At 38.7% G+C, this 27,381-nt stretch overlaps 2 protein-coding genes across 4 annotated transcripts in view; one reads left to right on the top strand and one right to left on the bottom strand.

Annotated features, from left to right (window-relative positions):
• Positions 1-1,712, top strand: part of LOC145912484 (E3 ubiquitin-protein ligase HERC2-like) — a 34,330-nt gene extending 32,618 nt beyond the window's left edge. Inside the window, exons 86-91 of the mRNA XM_082999960.1 lie at positions 80-175; positions 234-313; positions 408-513; positions 651-863; positions 1,076-1,165; positions 1,236-1,712. Coding sequence (XP_082856086.1) covers positions 80-175; positions 234-313; positions 408-513; positions 651-863; positions 1,076-1,165; positions 1,236-1,517 — 867 coding nt within the window. The 3' untranslated portion in view covers positions 1,518-1,712. The remainder of the gene's footprint in view (positions 1-79; positions 176-233; positions 314-407; positions 514-650; positions 864-1,075; positions 1,166-1,235) is intronic.
• A 12,924-nt stretch (positions 1,713-14,636) lies between these two features.
• On the bottom strand, positions 14,637-27,075 carry LOC145910554 (uncharacterized). Of its 3 annotated transcripts, XM_082997719.1 has the most exons (43): positions 26,483-27,075; positions 26,164-26,401; positions 25,891-26,079; positions 25,758-25,835; positions 24,935-25,114; positions 24,214-24,486; positions 23,909-24,014; positions 23,664-23,857; positions 23,453-23,564; positions 22,954-23,144; positions 22,785-22,896; positions 22,110-22,297; positions 21,938-22,049; positions 21,695-21,885; positions 21,522-21,633; positions 21,279-21,454; positions 21,108-21,219; positions 20,683-20,879; positions 20,450-20,561; positions 20,209-20,393; positions 20,033-20,147; positions 19,567-19,751; positions 19,242-19,406; positions 19,020-19,136; positions 18,745-18,965; positions 18,519-18,686; positions 18,269-18,455; positions 18,078-18,171; positions 17,832-17,979; positions 17,705-17,777; positions 17,568-17,626; positions 17,337-17,480; positions 17,134-17,280; positions 16,920-17,080; positions 16,544-16,679; positions 16,294-16,397; positions 16,100-16,209; positions 15,944-16,017; positions 15,642-15,755; positions 15,332-15,463; positions 15,138-15,274; positions 14,885-15,020; positions 14,637-14,822 (listed from the first exon to the last, which is right to left on the bottom strand). In XM_082997719.1, the coding sequence occupies exons 2-43, from the start codon at positions 26,225-26,227 to the stop codon at positions 14,769-14,771; spliced, it is 5,865 nt and encodes a 1,954-aa protein (XP_082853845.1). In that variant the 5' UTR covers positions 26,228-26,401; positions 26,483-27,075; the 3' UTR covers positions 14,637-14,768. The 3 variants fall into 3 exon arrangements, with proteins under 3 accessions (XP_082853845.1, XP_082853843.1, XP_082853844.1); XM_082997717.1 differs by having other exon boundaries at positions 25,891-26,401; XM_082997718.1 differs by having other exon boundaries at positions 25,891-26,407; positions 26,483-26,492.
• Positions 27,076-27,381: the final 306 nt, after the last annotated feature.

Genomic DNA, 27,381 nt, shown 5'->3' with positions numbered 1-27,381 from the left:
AACGCTTGTCCCCATGCATTTTAATATGCGAAATACACTGAATACATTTTTTTAAACTTTAATCCAAACGTTTTTTCAGCATTTTGTTCCGAAGTCGATGTTCATTAGAGAATCCGATCCAGACGAACTTAATTCGATGCAACTTCCATTCACAACAACATCAGCTTGTGGCTTGGTAATAACTTTCTATCACTATAAAATACTCTTAACAACGTAATGCAATTCTTGTACAGGAAATACATCTGAGCGACCAGCATAGTTTGATCAATTCAACCAACAGAAACGAATACGTCAGACTCTCCATTCAATACAGGTTTGTATAAAATACTAAATTGCTTTCAAATCTTGTCCTCTGTTGAAATATAGCAAAGTACTTCTTTCGGCTGAAAACATTCTTTTGCTTTCAGATTGCACGAGTTTGACCGGCAGGTGGCGGCAGTGAGGGAAGGCATGGCTTCGGTGATTCCCCTTCCGATGTTGTCAGTTTTCACTGCTCAAGAACTGGAGACGACAGTGAGTTTACTTAATATTATTCCTTCTCACCCGCAACTAAATTAAAACCAAGTATTTTTACTTCAATTACTTTCGTTTTGAGTGACGACTTTGCCGATAAAATCCTCAAATTTACTCTCCCATCTATTATGACGTAGGTTTGTGGTAGCCCGGATGTTCCGCTCCACCTTCTCAAAGCTGTATGCTCACATAAGGGGATCTCCCCAAACGACGATCTCGCCAAGTGGTTTTGGGAAGTTCTCGAATCTTTCAGTAATGAGGAGAGATCGCTCTTCCTCCGTTTCGTGTGGGGGAGAACCCGACTCCCTCGATCCATCGCCGATTTCCGTGGAAAGGATTTCGTCATCCAGGTAGTTTGACAAACTTCTTTCAAATGATAGACAACAATTACTAAATATGTATATGGGTATACTTCACAAACAGTTTTCCCCAGTTTTTTTAACTTAACAGAAAAAGTAACTTACAATCGTGTTTGCAACCCAACCTTCTACTAACTTCCCAAGGAACAAATCTCAACCCCGTGTAAACTTTCGGAAATTAAGCATTAAGTTCTTACACACAGGTACCGGATAAATACGACCCTCCCGACCATTACTTACCAGAATCCTACACTTGCTTTTTCATGCTTAAACTTCCAAGATACAGTTGCAAGGTGAGGATTAAACTACGATATAATTTCACTCTTTAGACCAAAAAAACACTCACAAATCTTCGTTTTTCAGCCGGTTCTTGAGGAGAAACTGAAATACGCGATTCATTTCTGCAAATCAATTGACACGGATGATTACGCGCGGGTCGATCTCCGCGATGACGACATTGCTGACGACATAGACAGCAGTGTGATGTCACTATCATCGCGAGCGGCCGAAATCGCGCGGCGCAGGCGCGGTTATAGAACAATAACAATGAGCAGCGATTCCGAAACAGAAACAGAACAACAGCGCCGTCGCCCGGAAGAATCAAGCAACAGCGACATCGAGCGGGACTGGGTGGTGTTGAGTTGAGACTAAAGATCGTCTTTGTGACGTCACTGTTCGCCTCCTTGTGAATTTTTGTATTTTTTTGGAAGCGTAGCTGAAACGTCAACAACCGAGTGTTAGAAAACTTTTACCTGAACATGTTTGTTCTTCAAAACATGATATTTCCCGATGAACTTAGCATGGTGAGGTTTTAGCAAAATACAATCGACCTTCTCAGTGTTTGCTTCGTAAAAATCCACCTGAATTTTTAGTTCTCTATTCTGGTTTTGTGTCTCAAAGGCCCGAGAAGCACTCTCGAACCTCCAAACCGGTTTAAACCGGAATCCGAGACATGAAATTTTCGTTCGTCTTTTGAAAAAACACCAAGGCTAACCCCTTTCCGTTTTTTCCGATTTTGGCCAAAACAAAAATAACCGGTTCCAGGCCGAATTCGCCGGAATATTCCAGGTTTAAACTGGTTTGGGCCGGTTTCAGCAGCCTCTGGAACCTCCAAACCGGAATCCGAAACATGAAATATTCGTTCGATTTTTGAAAAAACACCAAGGCTAACCCCTTTCCGTTTATCCGGATATTCGCCAAAACAAAAATAACCGGTTCCTGGCCGAATTCGCCGGAATATTCCAGGTTTAAACTGGTTTGGGCCGGTTTCAGCAGCCTCTCGAACCTCCAAACCGGAATTAGAGAGATGAAATATTCGTTCGATTTTTGAAAAAACACCAAGGCTAGCCCCTTTCCGTTCATCCGGATATTCGCCAAAACAAAAATAACCGGTTCCTGGCCGAATTCGCCGGAATATTCCAGGTTTAAACTGGTTTGGGCCGGTTTCAGCAGCCTCTCGAACCTCCAAACCGGTTAAAACCGGAATTGGAGATATGAAATATTCGTTCGATTTTTGAAAAAACACCAAGGCTAACCCCTTTCCGTTTTTCCGGATATTGGCCAAAACAAAAATAACCGGTTCCAGGCCGAATTCGCCGGAATATTCCAGGTTTAAACTGGTTTGGGCCGGTTTCAGCAGCCTCTCGAACCTCCAAACCGGTTAAAACCGGAATTGGAGAGATGAAATATTCGTTCGATTTTTGAAAAAACACCCCATTCCGTTTATCCGGATATTCGCCAAAACAAAAATAACCGGTTCCTGGCCGAATTCGCCGGAATATTCCAGGTTTAAACTGGTTTGGGCCGGTTTCAGCAGCCTCTCGAACCTCCAAACCGGTTAAAACCGGAATTGGAGAGATGAAATATTCGTTCGATTTTTGAAAAAACTCCAAGGCTAACCCCTTTCCGTTTATCCGGATATTCGCCAAAACAAAAATAACCGGTTCCTGGCCGAATTCGCCGGAATATTCCAGGTTTAAACTGGTTTGGGCCGGTTTCAGCAGCCTCTCGAACCTCCAAACCGGTTGAAACCGGAATTGGAGAGATGAAATATTCGTTCGATTTTTGAAAAAACTCCAAGGCTAACCCCTTTCCGTTTATCCGGATATTCGCCAAAACAAAAATAACCGGTTCCTGGCCGAATTCGCCGGAATATTCCAGGTTTAAACTGGTTTGGGCCGGTTTCAGCAGCCTCTCGAACCTCCAAACCGGTTTAAACCGGAATCCGAGACATGAAATATTCGTTCGATTTTTGAAAAAACACCAAGGCTAACCCCTTTCCGTTTATCCGGATATTCGCCAAAACAAAAATAACCGGTTCCTGGCTGAATTCGCCGGAATATTCCAGGTTTAAACTGGTTTGGGCCGGTTTCAGCAGCCTCTCGAACCTCCAAACCGGTTAAAACCGGAATTGGAGATATGAAATATTCGTTCGATTTTTGAAAAATACTCCAAGGCTTTCCGTTTTTCCGGATATTGGCCAAAACAAAAATAACCGGTTCCAGGCCGAATTCGCCGGAATATTCCAGGTTTAAACTGGTTTGGGCCGGTTTCAGCAGCCTCTCGAACCTCCAAACCGGTTGAAACCGGAATTAGAGAGATGAAATATTCGTTCGATTTTTGAAAAAACTCCAAGGCTAACCCCTTTCCGTTTATCCGGATATTCGCCAAAACAAAAATAACCGGTTCCTGGCCGAATTCGCCGGAATATTCCAGGTTTAAACTGGTTTGGGCCGGTTTCAGCAGCCTCTCGAACGTCCAAACCGGTTAAAACCGGAATTGGAGATATGAAATATTCGTTCGATTTTTGAAAAAACTCCCAAGGCTAACCCCTTTCCGATTATCCGGATATTCGCCAAAACAAAAATAACCGGTTCCTGGCCGAATTCGCCGGAATATTCCAGGTTTAAACTGGTTTGGGCCGGTTTCAGCAGCCTCTCGAACCTCCAAACCGGTTGAAACCGGAATTGGAGAGATGAAATATTCGTTCGATTTTTGAAAAAACTCCAAGGCTAACCCCTTTCCGTTTATCCGGATATTCGCCAAAACAAAAATAACCGGTTCCTGGCCGAATTCGCCGGAATATTCCAGGTTTAAACTGGTTTGGGCCGGTTTCAGCAGCCTCTCGAACCTCCAAACCGGTTAAAACCGGAATTGGAGAGATGAAATATTCGTTCGATTTTTGAAAAAACACCAAGGCTAACCCCTTTCCGTTTATCCGGATATTCGCCAAAACAAAAATAACCGGTTCCTGGCCGAATTCGCCGGAATATTCCAGGTTTAAACTGGTTTGGGCCGGTTTCAGCAGCCTCTCGAACCTCCAAACCGGTTTAAACCGGAATCCGAGACATGAAATATTCGTTCGATTTTTGAAAAAACACCAAGGCTAACCCCTTTCCGTTTATCCGGATATTCGCCAAAACAAAAATAACCGGTTCCTGGCTGAATTCGCCGGAATATTCCAGGTTTAAACTGGTTTGGGCCGGTTTCAGCAGCCTCTCGAACCTCCAAACCGGTTAAAACCGGAATTGGAGATATGAAATATTCGTTCGATTTTTGAAAAATACTCCAAGGCTTTCCGTTTTTCCGGATATTGGCCAAAACAAAAATAACCGGTTCCAGGCCGAATTCGCCGGAATATTCCAGGTTTAAACTGGTTTGGGCCGGTTTCAGCAGCCTCTCGAACCTCCAAACCGGTTGAAACCGGAATTAGAGAGATGAAATATTCGTTCGATTTTTGAAAAAACTCCAAGGCTAACCCCTTTCCGTTTATCCGGATATTCGCCAAAACAAAAATAACCGGTTCCTGGCCGAATTCGCCGGAATATTCCAGGTTTAAACTGGTTTGGGCCGGTTTCAGCAGCCTCTCGAACGTCCAAACCGGTTAAAACCGGAATTGGAGATATGAAATATTCGTTCGATTTTTGAAAAAACTCCCAAGGCTAACCCCTTTCCGATTATCCGGATATTCGCCAAAACAAAAATAACCGGTTCCTGGCCGAATTCGCCGGAATATTCCAGGTTTAAACTGGTTTGGGCCGGTTTCAGCAGCCTCTCGAACCTCCAAACCGGTTGAAACCGGAATTGGAGAGATGAAATATTCGTTCGATTTTTGAAAAAACTCCAAGGCTAACCCCTTTCCGTTTATCCGGATATTCGCCAAAACAAAAATAACCGGTTCCTGGCTGAATTCGCCGGAATATTCCAGGTTTAAACTGGTTTGGGCCGGTTTCAGCAGCCTCTCGAACCTCCAAACCGGTTAAAACCGGAATTGGAGAGATGAAATATTCGTTCGATTTTTGAAAAAACACCCCTTTCCGTTTATCCGGATATTCGCCAAAACAAAAATAACCGGTTCCTGGCCGAATTCGCCGGAATATTCCAGGTTTAAACTGGTTTGGGCCGGTTTCAGCAGCCTCTCGAACCTCCAAACCGGTTAAAACCGGAATTGGAGAGATGAAATATTCGTTCGATTTTTGAAAAAACTCCAAGGCTAACCCCTTTCCGATTATCCGGATATTCGCCAAAACAAAAATAACCGGTTCCTGGCCGAATTCGCCGGAATATTCCAGGTTTAAACTGGTTTGGGCCGGTTTCAGCAGCCTCTCGAACCTCCAAACCGGTTGAAACCGGAATTGGAGAGATGAAATATTCGTTCGATTTTTGAAAAAACTCCAAGGCTAACCCCTTTCCGTTTATCCGGATATTCGCCAAAACAAAAATAACCGGTTCCTGGCCGAATTCGCCGGAATATTCCAGGTTTAAACTGGTTTGGGCCGGTTTCAGCAGCCTCTCGAACCTCCAAACCGGTTTAAACCGGAATCCGAGACATGAAATATTCGTTCGATTTTTGAAAAAACACCAAGGCTAACCCCTTTCCGTTTATCCGGATATTCGCCAAAACAAAAATAACCGGTTCCTGGCTGAATTCGCCGGAATATTCCAGGTTTAAACTGGTTTGGGCCGGTTTCAGCAGCCTCTCGAACCTCCAAACCGGTTAAAACCGGAATTGGAGATATGAAATATTCGTTCGATTTTTGAAAAATACTCCAAGGCTTTCCGTTTTTCCGGATATTGGCCAAAACAAAAATAACCGGTTCCAGGCCGAATTCGCCGGAATATTCCAGGTTTAAACTGGTTTGGGCCGGTTTCAGCAGCCTCTCGAACCTCCAAACCGGTTGAAACCGGAATTAGAGAGATGAAATATTCGTTCGATTTTTGAAAAAACTCCAAGGCTAACCCCTTTCCGTTTATCCGGATATTCGCCAAAACAAAAATAACCGGTTCCTGGCCGAATTCGCCGGAATATTCCAGGTTTAAACTGGTTTGGGCCGGTTTCAGCAGCCTCTCGAACGTCCAAACCGGTTAAAACCGGAATTGGAGATATGAAATATTCGTTCGATTTTTGAAAAAACTCCCAAGGCTAACCCCTTTCCGATTATCCGGATATTCGCCAAAACAAAAATAACCGGTTCCTGGCCGAATTCGCCGGAATATTCCAGGTTTAAACTGGTTTGGGCCGGTTTCAGCAGCCTCTCGAACGTCCAAACCGGTTTAAACCGGAATTGGAGATATGAAATATTCGTTCGATTTTTGAAAAAACTCCCAAGGCTAACCCCTTTCCGATTATCCGGATATTCGCCAAAACAAAAATAACCGGTTCCTGGCCGAATTCGCCGGAATATTCCAGGTTTAAACTGGTTTGGGCCGGTTTCAGCAGCCTCTCGAACCTCCAAACCGGTTGAAACCGGAATTGGAGAGATGAAATATTCGTTCGATTTTTGAAAAAACTCCAAGGCTAACCCCTTTCCGTTTATCCGGATATTCGCCAAAACAAAAATAACCGGTTCCTGGCCGAATTCGCCGGAATATTCCAGGTTTAAACTGGTTTGGGCCGGTTTCAGCAGCCTCTCGAACCTCCAAACCGGTTTAAACCGGAATCCGAGACATGAAATATTCGTTCGATTTTTGAAAAAACTCCAAGGCTAACCCCTTTCCGTTTATCCGGATATTCGCCAAAACAAAAATAACCGGTTCCTGGCTGAATTCGCCGGAATATTCCAGGTTTAAACTGGTTTGGGCCGGTTTCAGCAGCCTCTCGAACCTCCAAACCGGTTAAAACCGGAATTGGAGATATGAAATATTCGTTCGATTTTTGAAAAATACTCCAAGGCTTTCCGTTTTTCCGGATATTGGCCAAAACAAAAATAACCGGTTCCAGGCCGAATTCGCCGGAATATTCCAGGTTTAAACTGGTTTGGGCCGGTTTCAGCAGCCTCTCGAACCTCCAAACCGGTTAAAACCGGAATTGGAGAGATGAAATATTCGTTCGATTTTTGAAAAAACACCCCATTCCGTTTATCCGGATATTCGCCAAAACAAAAATAACCGGTTCCTGGCCGAATTCGCCGGAATATTCCAGGTTTAAACTGGTTTGGGCCGGTTTCAGCAGCCTCTCGAACCTCCAAACCGGTTAAAACCGGAATTGGAGAGATGAAATATTCGTTCGATTTTTGAAAAAACTCCAAGGCTAACCCCTTTCCGTTTATCCGGATATTCGCCAAAACAAAAATAACCGGTTCCTGGCCGAATTCGCCGGAATATTCCAGGTTTAAACTGGTTTGGGCCGGTTTCAGCAGCCTCTCGAACGTCCAAACCGGTTAAAACCGGAATTGGAGATATGAAATATTCGTTCGATTTTTGAAAAAACTCCCAAGGCTAACCCCTTTCCGATTATCCGGATATTCGCCAAAACAAAAATAACCGGTTCCTGGCCGAATTCGCCGGAATATTCCAGGTTTAAACTGGTTTGGGCCGGTTTCAGCAGCCTCTCGAACCTCCAAACCGGTTGAAACCGGAATTGGAGAGATGAAATATTCGTTCGGTTTTTGAAAAAACTCCAAGGCTAACCCCTTTCCGTTTATCCGGATATTCGCCAAAACAAAAATAACCGGTTCCTGGCCGAATTCGCCGGAATATTCCAGGTTTAAACTGGTTTGGGCCGGTTTCAGCAGCCTCTCGAACCTCCAAACCGGTTAAAACCGGAATTGGAGAGATGAAATATTCGTTCGATTTTTGAAAAAACACCAAGGCTAACCCCTTTCCGTTTATCCGGATATTCGCCAAAACAAAAATAACCGGTTCCTGGCCGAATTCGCCGGAATATTCCAGGTTTAAACTGGTTTGGGCCGGTTTCAGCAGCCTCTCGAACCTCCAAACCGGTTTAAACCGGAATCCGAGACATGAAATATTCGTTCGATTTTTGAAAAAACACCAAGGCTAACCCCTTTCCGTTTATCCGGATATTCGCCAAAACAAAAATAACCGGTTCCTGGCTGAATTCGCCGGAATATTCCAGGTTTAAACTGGTTTGGGCCGGTTTCAGCAGCCTCTCGAACCTCCAAACCGGTTAAAACCGGAATTGGAGATATGAAATATTCGTTCGATTTTTGAAAAATACTCCAAGGCTTTCCGTTTTTCCGGATATTGGCCAAAACAAAAATAACCGGTTCCAGGCCGAATTCGCCGGAATATTCCAGGTTTAAACTGGTTTGGGCCGGTTTCAGCAGCCTCTCGAACCTCCAAACCGGTTGAAACCGGAATTAGAGAGATGAAATATTCGTTCGATTTTTGAAAAAACTCCAAGGCTAACCCCTTTCCGTTTATCCGGATATTCGCCAAAACAAAAATAACCGGTTCCTGGCCGAATTCGCCGGAATATTCCAGGTTTAAACTGGTTTGGGCCGGTTTCAGCAGCCTCTCGAACGTCCAAACCGGTTAAAACCGGAATTGGAGATATGAAATATTCGTTCGATTTTTGAAAAAACTCCCAAGGCTAACCCCTTTCCGTTTATCCGGATATTCGCCAAAACAAAAATAACCGGTTCCTGGCTGAATTCGCCGGAATATTCCAGGTTTAAACTGGTTTGGGCCGGTTTCAGCAGCCTCTCGAACCTCCAAACCGGTTTAAACCGGAATTGGAGAGATGAAATTTTCGTTCGATTTTTGAAAAAACTCCCAAGGCTAACCCCTTTCCGATTATCCGGATATTCGCCAAAACAAAAATAACCGGTTCCTGGCCGAATTCGCCGGAATATTCCAGGTTTAAACTGGTTTGGGCCGGTTTCAGCAGCCTCTCGAACCTCCAAACCGGTTGAAACCGGAATTGGAGAGATGAAATATTCGTTCGATTTTTGAAAAAACTCCAAGGCTAACCCCTTTCCGTTTATCCGGATATTCGCCAAAACAAAAATAACCGGTTCCTGGCTGAATTCGCCGGAATATTCCAGGTTTAAACTGGTTTGGGCCGGTTTCAGCAGCCTCTCGAACCTCCAAACCGGTTAAAACCGGAATTGGAGAGATGAAATATTCGTTCGATTTTTGAAAAAACACCCCTTTCCGTTTATCCGGATATTCGCCAAAACAAAAATAACCGGTTCCTGGCCGAATTCGCCGGAATATTCCAGGTTTAAACTGGTTTGGGCCGGTTTCAGCAGCCTCTCGAACCTCCAAACCGGTTAAAACCGGAATTGGAGAGATGAAATATTCGTTCGATTTTTGAAAAAACTCCAAGGCTAACCCCTTTCCGATTATCCGGATATTCGCCAAAACAAAAATAACCGGTTCCTGGCCGAATTCGCCGGAATATTCCAGGTTTAAACTGGTTTGGGCCGGTTTCAGCAGCCTCTCGAACCTCCAAACCGGTTGAAACCGGAATTGGAGAGATGAAATATTCGTTCGATTTTTGAAAAAACTCCAAGGCTAACCCCTTTCCGTTTATCCGGATATTCGCCAAAACAAAAATAACCGGTTCCTGGCCGAATTCGCCGGAATATTCCAGGTTTAAACTGGTTTGGGCCGGTTTCAGCAGCCTCTCGAACCTCCAAACCGGTTTAAACCGGAATCCGAGACATGAAATATTCGTTCGATTTTTGAAAAAACACCAAGGCTAACCCCTTTCCGTTTATCCGGATATTCGCCAAAACAAAAATAACCGGTTCCTGGCTGAATTCGCCGGAATATTCCAGGTTTAAACTGGTTTGGGCCGGTTTCAGCAGCCTCTCGAACCTCCAAACCGGTTAAAACCGGAATTGGAGATATGAAATATTCGTTCGATTTTTGAAAAATACTCCAAGGCTTTCCGTTTTTCCGGATATTGGCCAAAACAAAAATAACCGGTTCCAGGCCGAATTCGCCGGAATATTCCAGGTTTAAACTGGTTTGGGCCGGTTTCAGCAGCCTCTCGAACCTCCAAACCGGTTGAAACCGGAATTAGAGAGATGAAATATTCGTTCGATTTTTGAAAAAACTCCAAGGCTAACCCCTTTCCGTTTATCCGGATATTCGCCAAAACAAAAATAACCGGTTCCTGGCCGAATTCGCCGGAATATTCCAGGTTTAAACTGGTTTGGGCCGGTTTCAGCAGCCTCTCGAACGTCCAAACCGGTTAAAACCGGAATTGGAGATATGAAATATTCGTTCGATTTTTGAAAAAACTCCCAAGGCTAACCCCTTTCCGATTATCCGGATATTCGCCAAAACAAAAATAACCGGTTCCTGGCCGAATTCGCCGGAATATTCCAGGTTTAAACTGGTTTGGGCCGGTTTCAGCAGCCTCTCGAACGTCCAAACCGGTTAAAACCGGAATTGGAGATATGAAATATTCGTTCGATTTTTGAAAAAACTCCCAAGGCTAACCCCTTTCCGATTATCCGGATATTCGCCAAAACAAAAATAACCGGTTCCTGGCCGAATTCGCCGGAATATTCCAGGTTTAAACTGGTTTGGGCCGGTTTCAGCAGCCTCTCGAACCTCCAAACCGGTTGAAACCGGAATTGGAGAGATGAAATATTCGTTCGATTTTTGAAAAAACTCCAAGGCTAACCCCTTTCCGTTTATCCGGATATTCGCCAAAACAAAAATAACCGGTTCCTGGCCGAATTCGCCGGAATATTCCAGGTTTAAACTGGTTTGGGCCGGTTTCAGCAGCCTCTCGAACCTCCAAACCGGTTTAAACCGGAATCCGAGACATGAAATATTCGTTCGATTTTTGAAAAAACTCCAAGGCTAACCCCTTTCCGTTTATCCGGATATTCGCCAAAACAAAAATAACCGGTTCCTGGCTGAATTCGCCGGAATATTCCAGGTTTAAACTGGTTTGGGCCGGTTTCAGCAGCCTCTCGAACCTCCAAACCGGTTAAAACCGGAATTGGAGATATGAAATATTCGTTCGATTTTTGAAAAATACTCCAAGGCTTTCCGTTTTTCCGGATATTGGCCAAAACAAAAATAACCGGTTCCAGGCCGAATTCGCCGGAATATTCCAGGTTTAAACTGGTTTGGGCCGGTTTCAGCAGCCTCTCGAACCTCCAAACCGGTTAAAACCGGAATTGGAGAGATGAAATATTCGTTCGATTTTTGAAAAAACACCCCATTCCGTTTATCCGGATATTCGCCAAAACAAAAATAACCGGTTCCTGGCCGAATTCGCCGGAATATTCCAGGTTTAAACTGGTTTGGGCCGGTTTCAGCAGCCTCTCGAACCTCCAAACCGGTTAAAACCGGAATTGGAGAGATGAAATATTCGTTCGATTTTTGAAAAAACTCCAAGGCTAACCCCTTTCCGTTTATCCGGATATTCGCCAAAACAAAAATAACCGGTTCCTGGCCGAATTCGCCGGAATATTCCAGGTTTAAACTGGTTTGGGCCGGTTTCAGCAGCCTCTCGAACGTCCAAACCGGTTAAAACCGGAATTGGAGATATGAAATATTCGTTCGATTTTTGAAAAAACTCCCAAGGCTAACCCCTTTCCGATTATCCGGATATTCGCCAAAACAAAAATAACCGGTTCCTGGCCGAATTCGCCGGAATATTCCAGGTTTAAACTGGTTTGGGCCGGTTTCAGCAGCCTCTCGAACCTCCAAACCGGTTGAAACCGGAATTGGAGAGATGAAATATTCGTTCGGTTTTTGAAAAAACTCCAAGGCTAACCCCTTTCCGTTTATCCGGATATTCGCCAAAACAAAAATAACCGGTTCCTGGCCGAATTCGCCGGAATATTCCAGGTTTAAACTGGTTTGGGCCGGTTTCAGCAGCCTCTCGAACCTCCAAACCGGTTTAAACCGGAATCCGAGACATGAAATATTCGTTCGATTTTTGAAAAAACACCAAGGCTAACCCCTTTCCGTTTATCCGGATATTCGCCAAAACAAAAATAACCGGTTCCTGGCTGAATTCGCCGGAATATTCCAGGTTTAAACTGGTTTGGGCCGGTTTCAGCAGCCTCTCGAACCTCCAAACCGGTTAAAACCGGAATTGGAGATATGAAATATTCGTTCGATTTTTGAAAAATACTCCAAGGCTTTCCGTTTTTCCGGATATTGGCCAAAACAAAAATAACCGGTTCCAGGCCGAATTCGCCGGAATATTCCAGGTTTAAACTGGTTTGGGCCGGTTTCAGCAGCCTCTCGAACCTCCAAACCGGTTGAAACCGGAATTAGAGAGATGAAATATTCGTTCGATTTTTGAAAAAACTCCAAGGCTAACCCCTTTCCGTTTATCCGGATATTCGCCAAAACAAAAATAACCGGTTCCTGGCCGAATTCGCCGGAATATTCCAGGTTTAAACTGGTTTGGGCCGGTTTCAGCAGCCTCTCGAACGTCCAAACCGGTTAAAACCGGAATTGGAGATATGAAATATTCGTTCGATTTTTGAAAAAACTCCCAAGGCTAACCCCTTTCCGTTTATCCGGATATTCGCCAAAACAAAAATAACCGGTTCCTGGCTGAATTCGCCGGAATATTCCAGGTTTAAACTGGTTTGGGCCGGTTTCAGCAGCCTCTCGAACCTCCAAACCGGTTAAAACCGGAATTGGAGATATGAAATATTCGTTCGATTTTTGAAAAATACTCCAAGGCTTTCCGTTTTTCCGGATATTGGCCAAAACAAAAATAACCGGTTCCTGGCCGAATTCGCCGGAATATTCCAGGTTTAAACTGGTTTGGACCGGTTTCAGCAGCCTCTCGAACCTCCAAACCGGTTGAAACCGGAATTAGAGAGATGAAATATTCGTTCGATTTTTGAAAAAACTCCAAGGCTAACCCCTTTCCGTTTATCCGGATATTCGCCAAAACAAAAATAACCGGTTCCTGGCTGAATTCGCCGGAATATTCCAGGTTTAAACTGGTTTGGGCCGGTTTCAGCAGCCTCTCGAACCTCCAAACCGGTTAAAACCGGAATTGGAGATATGAAATATTCGTTCGATTTTTGAAAAATACTCCAAGGCTTTCCGTTTTTCCGGATATTGGCCAAAACAAAAATAACCGGTTCCAGGCCGAATTCGCCGGAATATTCCAGGTTTAAACTGGTTTGGGCCGGTTTCAGCAGCCTCTCGAACCTCCAAACCGGTTGAAACCGGAATTAGAGAGATGAAATATTCGTTCGATTTTTGAAAAAACTCCAAGGCTAACCCCTTTCCGTTTATCCGGATATTGGCCAAAACAAAAATAACCGGTTCCAGGCCGAATTCGCCGGAATATTCCAGGTTTAAACTGGTTTGGGCCGGTTTCAGCAGCCTCTCGAACCTCCAAACCGGTTAAAACCGGAATTGGAGATATGAAATATTCGTTCGATTTTTGAAAAATACTCCAAGGCTTTCCGTTTTTCCGGATATTGGCCAAAACAAAAATAACCGGTTCCAGGCCGAATTCGCCGGAATATTCCAGGTTTAAACTGGTTTGGGCCGGTTTCAGCAGCCTCTCGAACCTCCAAACCGGTTGAAACCGGAATTAGAGATATGAAATATTCGTTCGATTTTTGAAAAAACTCCCAAGGCTAACCCCTTTCCGTTTTTCCGGATATTGGCCAAAACAAAAATAACCGGTTCCAGGCCGAATTCGCCGGAATATTCCAGGTTTAAACTGGTTTGGGCCGGTTTCAGCAGCCTCTCGAACCTCCAAACCGGTTGAAACCGGAATTAGAGAGATGAAATATTCGTTCGATTTTTGAAAAAACACCCCTTTCCGTTTATCCGGATATTCGCCAAAACAAAAATAACCGGTTCCTGGCCGAATTCGCCGGAATATTCCAGGTTTAAACTGGTTTGGACCGGTTTCAGCAGCCTCTCGAACCTCCAAACCGGTTGAAACCGGAATTAGAGAGATGAAATATTCGTTCGATTTTTGAAAAAACACCCCTTTCCGTTTATCCGGATATTCTCCAAAACAAAAATAACCGGTTCCTGGCCGAATTCGCCGGAATATTCCAGGTTTAAACTGGTTTGGACCGGTTTCAGCAGCCTCTCGAACCTCCAAACCGGTTAAAACCGGAATCCGAGACAAAACAAAAATAACCAGTTCCAGGCCGAATTCTCCGGAATATTCCAGGTTAAAACCGGTTTCAGCAGCCTCTCGAACCTCCAAACCGGAATCCGAGAGATGAAATGTTCGGTCAATTTTTGAAAAAACACCAAAGCGGTTTGAAACCGAAATATTCCAGTCAAATCGGCCTGTGACCGGAAATGTTCTGGATTGCCGAAATCCGAAAAGTTTTCGGTTTTGAAAAATTGACCTAAAACTGTAAGTAGGGCTGCTGACAAATGCATATCGCTTGGTTTATTCGTTAGTAAAACAAAATTAGGAAATATATTTTCACTGACATCTGTGGTTGAATTGGACGAAAACGTCCACACTTTATTTTCTACTTCTACTCAGTTTCTTAAAATGTTTTTGTGGTCGTAAAAGATACCAGACTTTCATTGGGTTCACACACTATGAGTTTTGTAATCACACAAGCTCAACAATTTTATGACCAACACAACACAACACAACACCAGTAAATCTGCGTAATAATATAAGTGAGTGCTTTAACAGTAGTTGCGGAGGTAACGACAGCATATTCATGTTGTTTTCACCACTCCATCCATCGTATGGTAACAAGCCTTGTATGTTTCCTAAAAAAAACAGAAGTTAATAAGGAAGTTCCAACACTTTAATAACAACAACCAAAACTTACCATGTCAATAAAATAACTTGGAAGTGATTCCTTCACATCTTTGAATGTTGTGAAAATATCAATCATATTCTCTGATTTAAACCGAGAAACAAGATTCCACAAACAACAGAAGACTCCACATCTTGTCAATCCATCACTATACAATACAAATATATGAAAATGTATGTTAAAATATCGATCTGCTCAATTCTGATGTTACATTTATCATTTAAATTGTTACAAAACTCATTGAAACAGTGAGAAGAGTACTGACCTAGAATAAATCAGAATATTTTCATTTTTCTTTTCACGATTTAGTGTTTCAAAAAGTTCAACAAATTTCTGGAGTTTGTTTGAACCACAAGAGTATTTTCCATTCCAAGAAGCGAAACAAACAAGTTGTGTTTCGACCTGTGCAACACTTTAAATTTGATCTTGATTTTATTAGATGTGATTGAGGGAGTTTACCTTTTTTGTGCTGAGTTGGTTTTCTACAAAAAAACCAGTTTGAACAGTTGGGTCTTCATCACCTACCAGGGTTACATACGTTACTCCATATTGTTCCTTGGTATTCAAATCGTTTGGAATCAAATCTTGATCCTGAAATGAAGCTTAGTAAGATATGCATGTTGTCAATTCAATTGTGGTACCACTAAAATCTCAATTAAATTTGCCCAAAAATTTGGTAAATAGCACAATTTTTATTGGTTCAATCTTTCCTTAAGAAAGTTCCTTTATATCAATTACTACGCGGTTGAACATTGCACAAAACACTCACATTGGAATGATCAAGCAAAATGATCAGGTCAACATTGTGATTCAAAACCAACTTCCAAAACTCGTTAAAATTTTTACCAACTCCATTGTAAACTATCACATCTTCTTTGTATTTCTGCAATAAACATTTCGTAACGACATAAACACAGTGGTAAATTTTTCCATTTCAACAAATCTTTTTTGTGCGTTTCTAGCTTAATACAGGTGTATAAAGAAGCGTTTCGGCTTTATTTTGCATAAAGTGCAGATTCAGTGCTAATGAAAGTAAATTTCGATCTATTTACGATTTATGAAAAAGTTTACCTTCAGTCTGAATGCATAATTGACAGTAGAGGACGACATGTTCTCATAGCTTTGAATTTTTGCAAAGGTTTCGTCTGCAAAACAGTGAGTCACCACCTTAGGGTTGCTTTATCACTGCTGTGTAATAATTGGACGATGAAAACTTTCTGTACTTACAGATGTTTTTATTCCGGGATTCCCCACGTTCGACAGGCAAAATTTTTCCGTTCTCCAATAAACTTTGCAACTTTTCAAATTGAATTATGACTGCGTTCTGTTGCGGAGATCTAAAAACAAACAACAACAAAATAAATAAAATTCTATCAAAGCAAAAATATATTTGCCGAAAACTAGAGGTTATGTATTGTTACCTCTTTATTCCATCAATGACAGACTTGATTTGTTCTACATTCATATCAGTAACACCAAACATTGATATCTCTGCCATTACTTTGTGAAGAAATATGTACTGCGCCTAAATGCAAACTTACATAAAAACGAAACCTTATTTGGTTGACAACAATGTGGTTTGATTTTTTCAAGAAAAATGGTTGGACCAGCTTGTTTGCGACGCAGTGGCTGCAAAGCCAGTAATTTTAGTGAAGTTTCCTTAAAACTTACCACAGTCTGAACCATCTCCATCCCTTGCTCCCTCATGTGGTAGACCATGTGATAAACATCAATAGTTTGTGATTCATTCATTTGGTTGATCAAATAATCAAGTCCGATAAACGTTCCAGTACGTCCACAACCACGTCTATGAAAATTTAGAAAATTAAATCTTATTCACACAAAACATGCCAAGCTCCAAAACCAACATTTAAAAATTTTTCTTTTTAACTGAAACGAAATATAAATAATTCAAACGTTTTTATTAATTGCAACAATTATAATAAGAAAATCCAGATGTCTCCCAGAGGACCGATGAGTCCTCCAGACCCAGACACAAAACCTATCGACCAAGAGAGTCGTTAAATGAAACTATCATAATCCTTACGTTGAGTGGACCACAATCGGTAAGTTTTTTTTATTTTCTAATTGTCTTTCCTTCAAATGATTTTGTACTTTTCGAATCAGACGAACAACACCACTAGATGTCGTAGGAGTGCTGTAAGCTGGCCAATCCATAAAATGATATTGTTTGATGTGACGTATCTCCTGGACAACCAGACAATAGGTAAAATACATTCAATTAAACCTAAAACTCCTACCGATACATAATCTCCTTGACTTTCTTCAATACTAAAATGCCTGATGACGTAATAACCGTGATGAATTATATCGTCACAATGAACTCTTATTGTTTTGTATTGTTTAACTTCATCTACTTCCGGCCAATACTTTGCACAAGAACTTTCCTAAATAGAATAATGTTGATTTGTTTGTTGAATTATTCAGGTAAGTTCCATCTTACCTCCACCTGCTTATTAACACTAAGATCATCCAACATTATTATGACATAAACAGCATCATACCAAACCATTGTCCAAAACTGAGCAATTGTTTCATTATTTGGATTTTCAATAACTTTCCATTTTTCAGACATTGCAACTTTTCTCTTCAATACAAAATTGAAAGTGAAATTTATTAATTGCCATCTTGTTTAATTACTATTTACATTCTTTATACTAATTAACAATCTTACTGGTTTTAAAGTTAAATTAACAACATCCCCAGTGGCCTTGCTAGCAGACATTGTGGTTTCTGCAAAAAAATGCATAAATATTTTTTTTATTGATTAAACTGACCCAAAAATGCATATTCATGATCAAAAGGTTATACCAGAAAAAATTTCATATGGGTTTTCTTCTGATTTGGAAAAAAAGTTTGGAATGTCTTCAGTTTCTTTGAGTTTCTAAACAACAACCTAACAAGTTCAAAACAATAAAGCTAGAATAAGAAGTTTTACCTGAAATTGTTTTGTGATTCTTTTGTGTTCAGTATTTTTGCTATCACGGTAAAAATTCTCAAGTTCTTTAATATTAATTTTTGTTTCTGCACCTGTTTCATTTACTTCAGGACTAAATTGTTTTGCAGATGATGTTTGAAACTGTTTTCTAAACATGTATTTTCATAATTAGTGCAAGTTGATACTATGACCACACTGCAAACATGATATTGAAGTACAAAATGTTAGCATCAATAATATTCTTACTTTCTAATGAAAATAATTCCAGCCAACACAATAAGGAGAAACAAAACAGAAAAAGCAGTTGATGTTCCAATAACCAAGTACTGGGTTTGTGGTCCTGATTTGCAAATATATATTCATTAAAAAAAATTTTGTTACATTTCTTACATGAATTTACAATACAGTATTATCAATAACTTCGTTAGTCACAATACCGTCGAGTCTGGAACAATCTCCTTCAACATTAAACTCCAAATTTCCACAATCAACAGTTGAAAGTTGTAAAATTGCTTCCACACTTTCAACATCAGTAACATATATTTCATGTGTTATGGCTGATGAAGGAACAAACATGACCGAAGACTTTTCCAAGTTGCTGTTTCGGTGTTTCAGGATGAAAAGCTTTAAATTGTTTAAATTTATAAAAGAGATCTCAACAAAATACTTCTACAGATATAAATTCACCTGTGTATTTGTTATGGCAGATAGTATGTCTGAAGGAATGTTTACTTGTACTTTGCAAACTGATGATGATAACACCATTTCACCATACAAGTTTTGAAACAATCGTGAAGTAAATGCTGTAGTTTTTGATGAAGGCTTATACCTAAAATATGTTGATTGCAGTTGTACCTTAAAACACAAATAATAAAATTGTGTATTAACAAAAGTTAATGCTTCGGTCACTCACTGTTGCTGTAAAGTTTGTGCCAGTTGGAAGATTTTCAACAGATGTTGAATATTCATAGTTTGATGTTGAGTTTTGTGTGATCTGTTTGCTGATGTTAACTGACATGTTGGAGTTAAACACAGATAAGGTGTAAGTTATTGTTCCATTGTATTTTGTGCCATCTCTCCACTTTACAACAACTTTGTCATAATAACACTTGCTTGTTTCAATAATCTCAATCCCTGAACACCAAAGTATGTCGGTAACCAACACACATGCAAACGTTGTAAATATACCTGATAATAAACATACAAATGGATGCAATTCATCACACCCTGAATTGATAATTTGGTTGACTCCAATATAAACTCTACATGATGAATTATGGTTTCCACTGAAATCATGATCATCCCCTAAAAGATATTTTTTCTATTCAGTATTTGGTTGTGTTTGTATGGTAAAATAGTAACAAAGCAAAAACATTCAAAATATGAAATTTTATTAGCTTATTTTGTAACCTTTAATCCATATCCCTTGGCTAAACAGGGAGCTATTCAGAAAATTCTCGTTTGCCAAACTTGCCCCTCTTTCATCACATTGTTTTAATGCATAAGAATAATTTTGAAACACATTGTAAACAACATAATATTGACCATTGTGTTGCATGACATCTGGCACCTTTGCTGCAATAAAAGGCTTGTAATTAATATTTAAATATTCAAAACTAGTGTACAGGAACCATTTGAATAATTCCTTTTTGTAACCTATAAATAACCTGCAAGTTCAAAATAAACTAGAATGATCAGTTTCCTGGAAGTCACAAAAGTGAGACAATATGCTTACATTTAACTGCTAGTATTTCTTGCACACCAAATCCACCAGGAATATTGGATGCAATGCATTTATATTGACCAGCTCGAGAAGAATCTATTTGTGTTAAAGTCAGTGTTGATGTTGATTTGTAACTTCCAGTAGTGGATGTTGTTTGATGAACAGGTGATGAAATTGTGTTTGATACAACACCATTTCTATAAAAATTAAGTTGAAAAGAAGATTTATATTTTGTAAAATAATACAGGACAAATGATTGTAGCTAAATTAACTATGGAAACACAAGTCAAACATAAAAAAACAATGCAATTGGTCCTTTCCAGCTATGTTTCCAAAAATATTGTGGATGTAGACGAAGTTGATTAAATGATAAAACATGCAACAAACAATTACCATACACAAAGTGTAATTACCATACAAAGGAACGTGTGAAGAATGTTACTAAGTATAAAAACCTTTGCTTAAATTAGGAAGTTACCTGATCCAGTCAAGAGTGGGTGTAGGAAATCCATAAGAAACACAATCAACTGTAAACACCTCATTGTATTCATTAACCAATATTTTGTGTGTTGAAATCGAGATGTTTGCAGCAACTAATGTAGTAAAGAATGTACATTACAACCCCACAAGGTTACATACAAAAAACAATCCCACCTTGAACTTGAATATTTTCATACAAAGTCAATCCACCACCAAGGTTACTGCCAACTTGGCATGTGTAATTTCCACTCTCATTAATATGTTGGAGTGTAATGTTAAGTTTTCTCACATATTTTTTTTCCAGGGAGGAAATTTCATAAATATTACTTTTGTTGTTAGGACTCACTTTTTTTTCATTTCTTAAATAAATTACGCATTACAACTTTACAGGAATTAGTTTTTACAAATTTCCCACCTGAACCAGATTTGAACTCTCCTTGGAAATCCATATGTTGAGCATTCAAATATTGTTGGTTTTCCAAAGGTAACAACTTGTCTCTTTGGAGTGGTTATTATATATGTTGGAACTTAATAAAAAACTAAATTTCATCGAACACAAATTTTTTAGTATATATTACCAGACTACTTGTACAAAAAAATTATTTGCATTCATGGGCCTGTCAATGCAAAACTTAAAACATTTCCTACCTTGTAATTGTATTGAACTTGTTTTATCGCTTCCACCATCAACATTACTTGAAACTTTACATGTATAAATATCTGCATCTTCAATATATTGATATGTAACATCAAGTTCTATCTCAGCTTTGTTAAGTAAAAGTGAGTCTACTTGTGGTTTTTGGTAAATATTTGTAGAACTCAATTGCCGAAGATTATTTTCACCTCTACAAATGCATAATAGAATGAACAAAACCTGCACAACATCCTCACACAAATTTAAAGTAAACTAAAGTATGACACACTTAATAGGAAGTACATAGTAATGTGAGTTACTGTTTAACATATAGAGCATAGCAAATATACGTAAGTTGACAAAAATTTTAAATTGAAAAGTGTTATTGGCTACAAATAAGCAAGCATCTATGTATATCTGTCTAGTATTGTTAACAAACCTAAACCATGATATTTGAGGTATAGGGAAACCATATGATGTGCATGTGAATATTTGTTTGTCTCCAGGAGTAAAAACATGTGAAGATGGGAATGTGCTGATGTTTGCAGCAACTGGGGACATATTTGTTGACATTTTTACTTTTCAAAATAAAATAAACATATTTTATTACCCTGCACTTGTATGTTACTGCTAAGACTTGCTCCTTGTGTAATACATGTATAATTTCCAGCTTCATTAACATGTTTTAATGCAACCAAAAGTTTTCTGACAACAGTTGTTCCAATGTATTCAGATTTTGTTTGGTGGACATTGTTACCTGATGTTGAACTAACTGGAATTCCATTTCTTACAAAACAAGGAAGAAAATTTTGTAGAAAGCAACTAAAATCCCAAAAGATAGCAAAGTAATAACCTTGTCCATGTTACATTGTATGCAGGATATCCGAAGAAGATGCATGTGAATATACTTGTTGCCTTATCAGTGAAAACTTGTAATAATGGAAATGTTTTAAGGTATGCTGGTGCTGAAAAAGTATTAGTTCCTTTAGGATGGAGCAATTCCAACTATAACCAAAAAGTACTAACCGATGACATGTACATTACTTGTTTTATCACTTCCACCAGCAATATTACTTGAAACTCTACATGTATATTGTCCAGCCTCACTAATATCTTGCAGTGTAACATAAAGTTTTCTTTCTACTTTGTATTGTGATGATGTTATTACTTGTGATGTTTGGTAATTGTTTCCACTGCTATGAACAGTGACTTTATTCCTTAAAACAAAACAGATTTAAAATATGCACAGTTTGTTTCAATTTTTCATACCTCATCCATATTATTTGAGGTGTGGGATAACCATATGAAGTACATGTGAATATTTGTTGACTTGCAGATTCAAAAACATGAAAATTTGGAGATGCACTTATGTTTGCAGCAACTGACAAAATTATGTTGACAATATGGATAGATAGTAATTTTTAAATCTTTCTAATCCTACCTTGAACTTGTATGTTGCTTGTTTTGCTTCCACCAGCAACATTACTTGAAACTTTACATGTATATTGTCCAGCCTCACTAATATCTTCAAGTGTGACATAAAGTTTTCTTTCTACTTTGTTTTGTGATGATGTTGTTACTTGTGATGTTTGGAGAATATTTCCACTGGAACTGACAATGGCTCCATTTCTACATGAAAAGAACTGTTATGTAACATGGTGTAAGAGCAGTTTCATTTCTTGCAAAATGATATTCTGCTTTTTTTCCATGGGTACTAACATGATTTTCACTTCTAAAAATGGCAAAAATATTCTCATTTGCAATTAATTTTTATTTTATTATTGTTGATCAGTATTTCAAAATAAAAAAAGATTTCTGATAAAACAATAAATAGCATATGCTCAAGAAAATAAGGACCACATCATAAATGACAACAACCAATACAGTAGTTATTCATGACCTGAAACAACATAAAATTTAATGTTTCACATACTGCATCACAATTCTCAGTGTAATTGGACAACTGTATTAATTTTGTGTGGTTCAGACAGTAGTGCACATGATTTAAACCTGAAAAGCCTTAGGGATGCAGCATGTGACTGACTCTGGACTAATTGATCAAGTAGCCAGGCAAAACAGTGCATTATCGGTTATTTTCTTTAATGTAGTAAATTACCTTTGCCATGTTATTTGAGGTGTTGGAAATCCATATGAAGTACATGAAAATATTTCTGGCACACCAACTGTGGTTACTTCCCACACAGGAGTTGTGGTAATGTCTGCAGCAACTAAAAGAAAAAAATGCATATAAATGAATGAGTAATTATGTCTTTTTTAAAACTCACCTTGAACTTGTATGTTACTTGTTTTATCACTTCCAACAGCAACATTACTCAAAACATTACATGTATATTGTCCAGCCTCACTAATATCTTGAAGTGTAACATAAAGTTTTCTTTCTACTTTATTTTGTGATAATGTTGTTACTTGTGATGTTTGGTGAATATTTCCACTGGAACTTACACTGGCCCCATTTCTAAAAAACACCAACAGATTTATTAACAAGCTTATGGGTGATTAAACCAATTTTAACATTTTAATGAAACCTAAAGCTCGGTTTGTTTTATACGATTTGTCGAGGAGATGCAAAAATCTTGGTCCAGATAATATTTAAATTACATGTTTAAATTTTTAGAGCAAAGTCATTAGGTGTGCACAAATACATAGAAAAATGCAGCTAAGTTTGTGACATTGCTTTACATGATCACAAAATCATTTCACAAAAGTTTGGGCTCCCCATGCGTTTGAACAAGTGAGCACCTACTACATGTATCAACATCTCACCTCATCCATGTTATTTGAGGTATTGGGTAACCATATGAAGTACATGTGAATATTTGTTTAACACCAATTCTAAAAATATGTGAAGATTGAGATGTTTGAATGCTTGCGGCAACTGTAACATAGTTAAAAGTTAAGTTATTAGATTTTTCTGAAAGGGACCTAACATTTTTATATGTATGAACAATATTAACGGACATAACAGTTGTCTCACCATTAACAGTTAATGTACTGTCAGTATTTCCATCACCATTCCAGTTTGTTGCTCTACACACATATTGTCCCCCATCACTTCCTACAGTGCTACCTTGTATGTAGAGAATTGATCGAGAAGTGTAAGAATCAACATTTATGTTGGTACTTTGGTAAATGTTGGATGATGATGATGTGGTAACTTGGTTAGTTCCTCTGTAACAGATAAACTCATAGAACTTGTTATAACAAGGTAAGGATTGTTACCTGAACCATCTTGCTTGTGGGTTTGAGTAACCAGTTACTGTACAAGTTACTTGTTGGGTTGAACTGGAAGTTGCCACTATTGATGTTGTTGATAATGTTGTTTTGACTAAAGAACATGAGAAAACCTATATATGAATAGTTGCCTCAAAATTTTTTTTACCAATCTCCATTTAAATCTCATTCTTAACTGGTTGCTGCGGTACTTAGAGTCATGACGAAAATAACATCAGACAACTACCAGATTTTTTCACAAAACAAAATGCAACATTAAAACCATTTTGCAAATACACCAAACAACTCTTTACCTTGTTTAAGTTGACTGGTAGCAGATATAGAACATGATGTTACAGAACTTTCACCACTGATTGTGATTGAATTAGAACTTGAAGGCATAGTGAGAGTATAAGTATGACTTGTTCCATTAAAACCACTTGTAATTGAGGTTTTGCTTCCATCATTAAACTTGTAGTATAGATCAAGTAGTTGTATGTACATGTGGGATATTGATATTACGATGGTAAACTGTTGTCCAGGTACATCACTGACTGTTGGTTTGTCCAAAGTAATCACTCTGTCACCTGAAGTGGATAAATATTATCATCAAAGCCACCACAAATAGTCTGGTTCAGTCCACATTGCAAACATGATCATCAAATCAATACAATCCAGTAGAAGCAATTAGGTTAATAGTTTGCAACTTGTGCATGTTTTTTTAATCCATTAGCTGACAGCGGACTGTTGTGTCATTTGGCCAGATAGTGTTTTAAAGTTGTTTGTACTTACTACAATACAAAATGGATCAACGGGGCTGAAATTTTACCACAAAGTAAAACAATCTGTCTGACAAGATAGCCATCCCCAGCTACGAAAAACTAGAATCTATAAATTAGTTTAAACGAAAAACTACTCTTTGCTTTAGAATGCATCTATTCACCACCAAATAAATACAATCCCTTTATGCTGGGATATCATCATAAAATGAATAAATCATTTTCTGGAAAAACAATTTTGGTTTAAAACGCTTACCAGTATGATAACAAATGTAATATCGTTGGACATCACATTGAAGATCTCGCCATGACCAAATACGAACCCCACTTTGATATAATCCATAAAATGTCATACAATCTCCACCATTTGTTGGTGTATTTATTCTGTAGTAATTATCGGTAAACCAATTTGCATATCCAGTATTGATCCATGTACCTTGACAAAAACACAATGCATAACTTTGCATTAAGGGTAAATGTCTCAGTTATCCATTATCATGCAGATAAGAAACATCACAATAAGATATGATAATTACAGTTAATGAAATGAGAGTAACAGAGATAACAAATATATCATATATAATAATTTAAACAACTGGATTTAGTTATCCGGAATTTTAAGGATTTAGTTATCCAGAAATTTGATTAAACATGTTTGAAGATGAAGGTAGAATTGATTCATATTACTTTCCTAACAAAAATCTTCAAATATTTAATTTAAATCTTTATTTTTTTTTTAAATAAATGTATTTGTGGTTGTAATCTGTGTTTGAGTGGATTAGTTGCAACATCAATCGAATAACAGATAAAAGTCAATTTGTGCAATGCTGTTTGGGTAATCAGCATGTAAATAAGTGTTATGCTTTTGGGTTCCCTAGGTTGCACAATGACTTGACAAAAATTGAATGATGAGAAAAATTATACAATGTTAGGCTCGAAACATGGTCTATGCACAAATAGGATAGTGGCCCTAACTGAATAAATTTGTCAGTTGAAGCACAATTACACAAATTCTACTATATGTACCATCGCCTGCAAGCCCAAAAACCTCATTACAACTTAGAAAAAAACCTCAGTACCTCCAGCCAGAGCGGCATAAACAGTTCCATTTTGCCATTGAAATTGATTCCCCACTTTATGACCTCCAGTATAAGCAGCTGTGAAAACATACATTGAGTACAACAGATAAATTCAGGGAATGTCAGGGTTTACTAATTGGAGAGCCAGTGCCCCATCCATTTCCAACTTTCCCATTTGCTAGTGTCACAAGTTGGTTGTGAGTTTCTTCATCAGGAATACTTGTCAGTTCCCCACCTCCATTTGTACAAGCTGTTTGAGCATTTGTATATGTTGCAGTTGTGGTGGAAAGAACATAATAACGACCTTGACATGCTGAGCCATCTACAACAATATGATAATGCCAATCACCAGATAAGATAAATAAGGGCACATAATAATCATCCCATTCAAATGTATAAAACTTACCAGCATCTCTTTTTATTTGACTAAACAAAATTAAGAAAACAACGAAGGAATGCATTCCATACATTTCACTTCCAACATAAAATAAGTAGAACCTGGTTATACCAAGTTGTCTAAAACAATGTGGCCAAAATAACCATGATTATGGCACCCACACCAAAGCATCCAGGAATATTTCCACCTCCACAGACAACCAAAAACATATTTGCTCTGCATTTAGCAATGCCCATTCTTTATAAAGCTGTAACTTAATAATAAAACTGATCAAAAAGTCTGTGAAGGTTTCAGGGAATAATTAATCCCCACTCATGTTACAATATACCTGTGGGAATAATAACTGAGAAATAATTCATGTCCAATATTGCTGAAATATGTGTCCAGATTTTTTTGGAAAAAGCTTAAAGAGGAAATACACAACTAACACAAGAAAAACACAGATGTCAGTGAGTGGTTTTGCATGATGTCAGAAAAAACACAAGATTTAACATTTAACAACACTTCAACAATCAGAAAGTTGCCAGAAGAGCAGAACATTTTAAATTACAATATGCCTGGCAGCAACAGGAATTTCATATCAATCAGAAAGTTATCAATAATTGTGGGGGGAATTAATGAGTCTCCAAGCAAAACCCTTTTTAATTCATCCCAAAAGCAGCTATGAGATTCCTAATAAAAGAAAGATTGGAGCTTGGTTTAAAAATACCAACCAGACAAAGTGAACAAAGCACAAGGAAAGAATCGGAAATGAAAATCTCATTCCTCCAAAACTATCCATGGTCTAAATCTGCATAAAACTAAGCAAGTATGTACTACCTGTGCAGTAACATGAATAAAATATGAATAATCTGAAAATACAGGATGTACATCAGAAAAGCTATTCACAATACAAGAAAACCAAATAACAAAGTTATTGTAACACAACTAAATATTTTCATGAGATTTCACCACTCCATCCACTGTGTGACAACAAGCCTTGTAAGTTTCCTAAAACAAACAAAACTTAATAAGGAAGTTCCAATAATTTAATAACAACAAACTTACCAGGTCAACATTAAAACTTGGAAGTGATTCCTTCGCATCTTTAAATGTTGTGAAAATATCAATCATATTATCTGCTTTAAACCGAGAAACAAGATTCCACAAACAACAGAAAACTCCACATCTTGTCAATCCATCACTAAACATTAATAAACGTCATTTCTTACACATATTTGAAAAAAC

Source organism: Ascidia mentula, chromosome 8, assembly GCF_947561715.1.
Source record: "Ascidia mentula chromosome 8, kaAscMent1.1, whole genome shotgun sequence".
Classification (NCBI taxonomy): Eukaryota; Metazoa; Chordata; class Ascidiacea; order Phlebobranchia; family Ascidiidae; genus Ascidia; species Ascidia mentula.
Note: the sequence above shows the minus strand (reverse complement) of the source record. Positions and strands in the feature narration are given on the sequence as shown.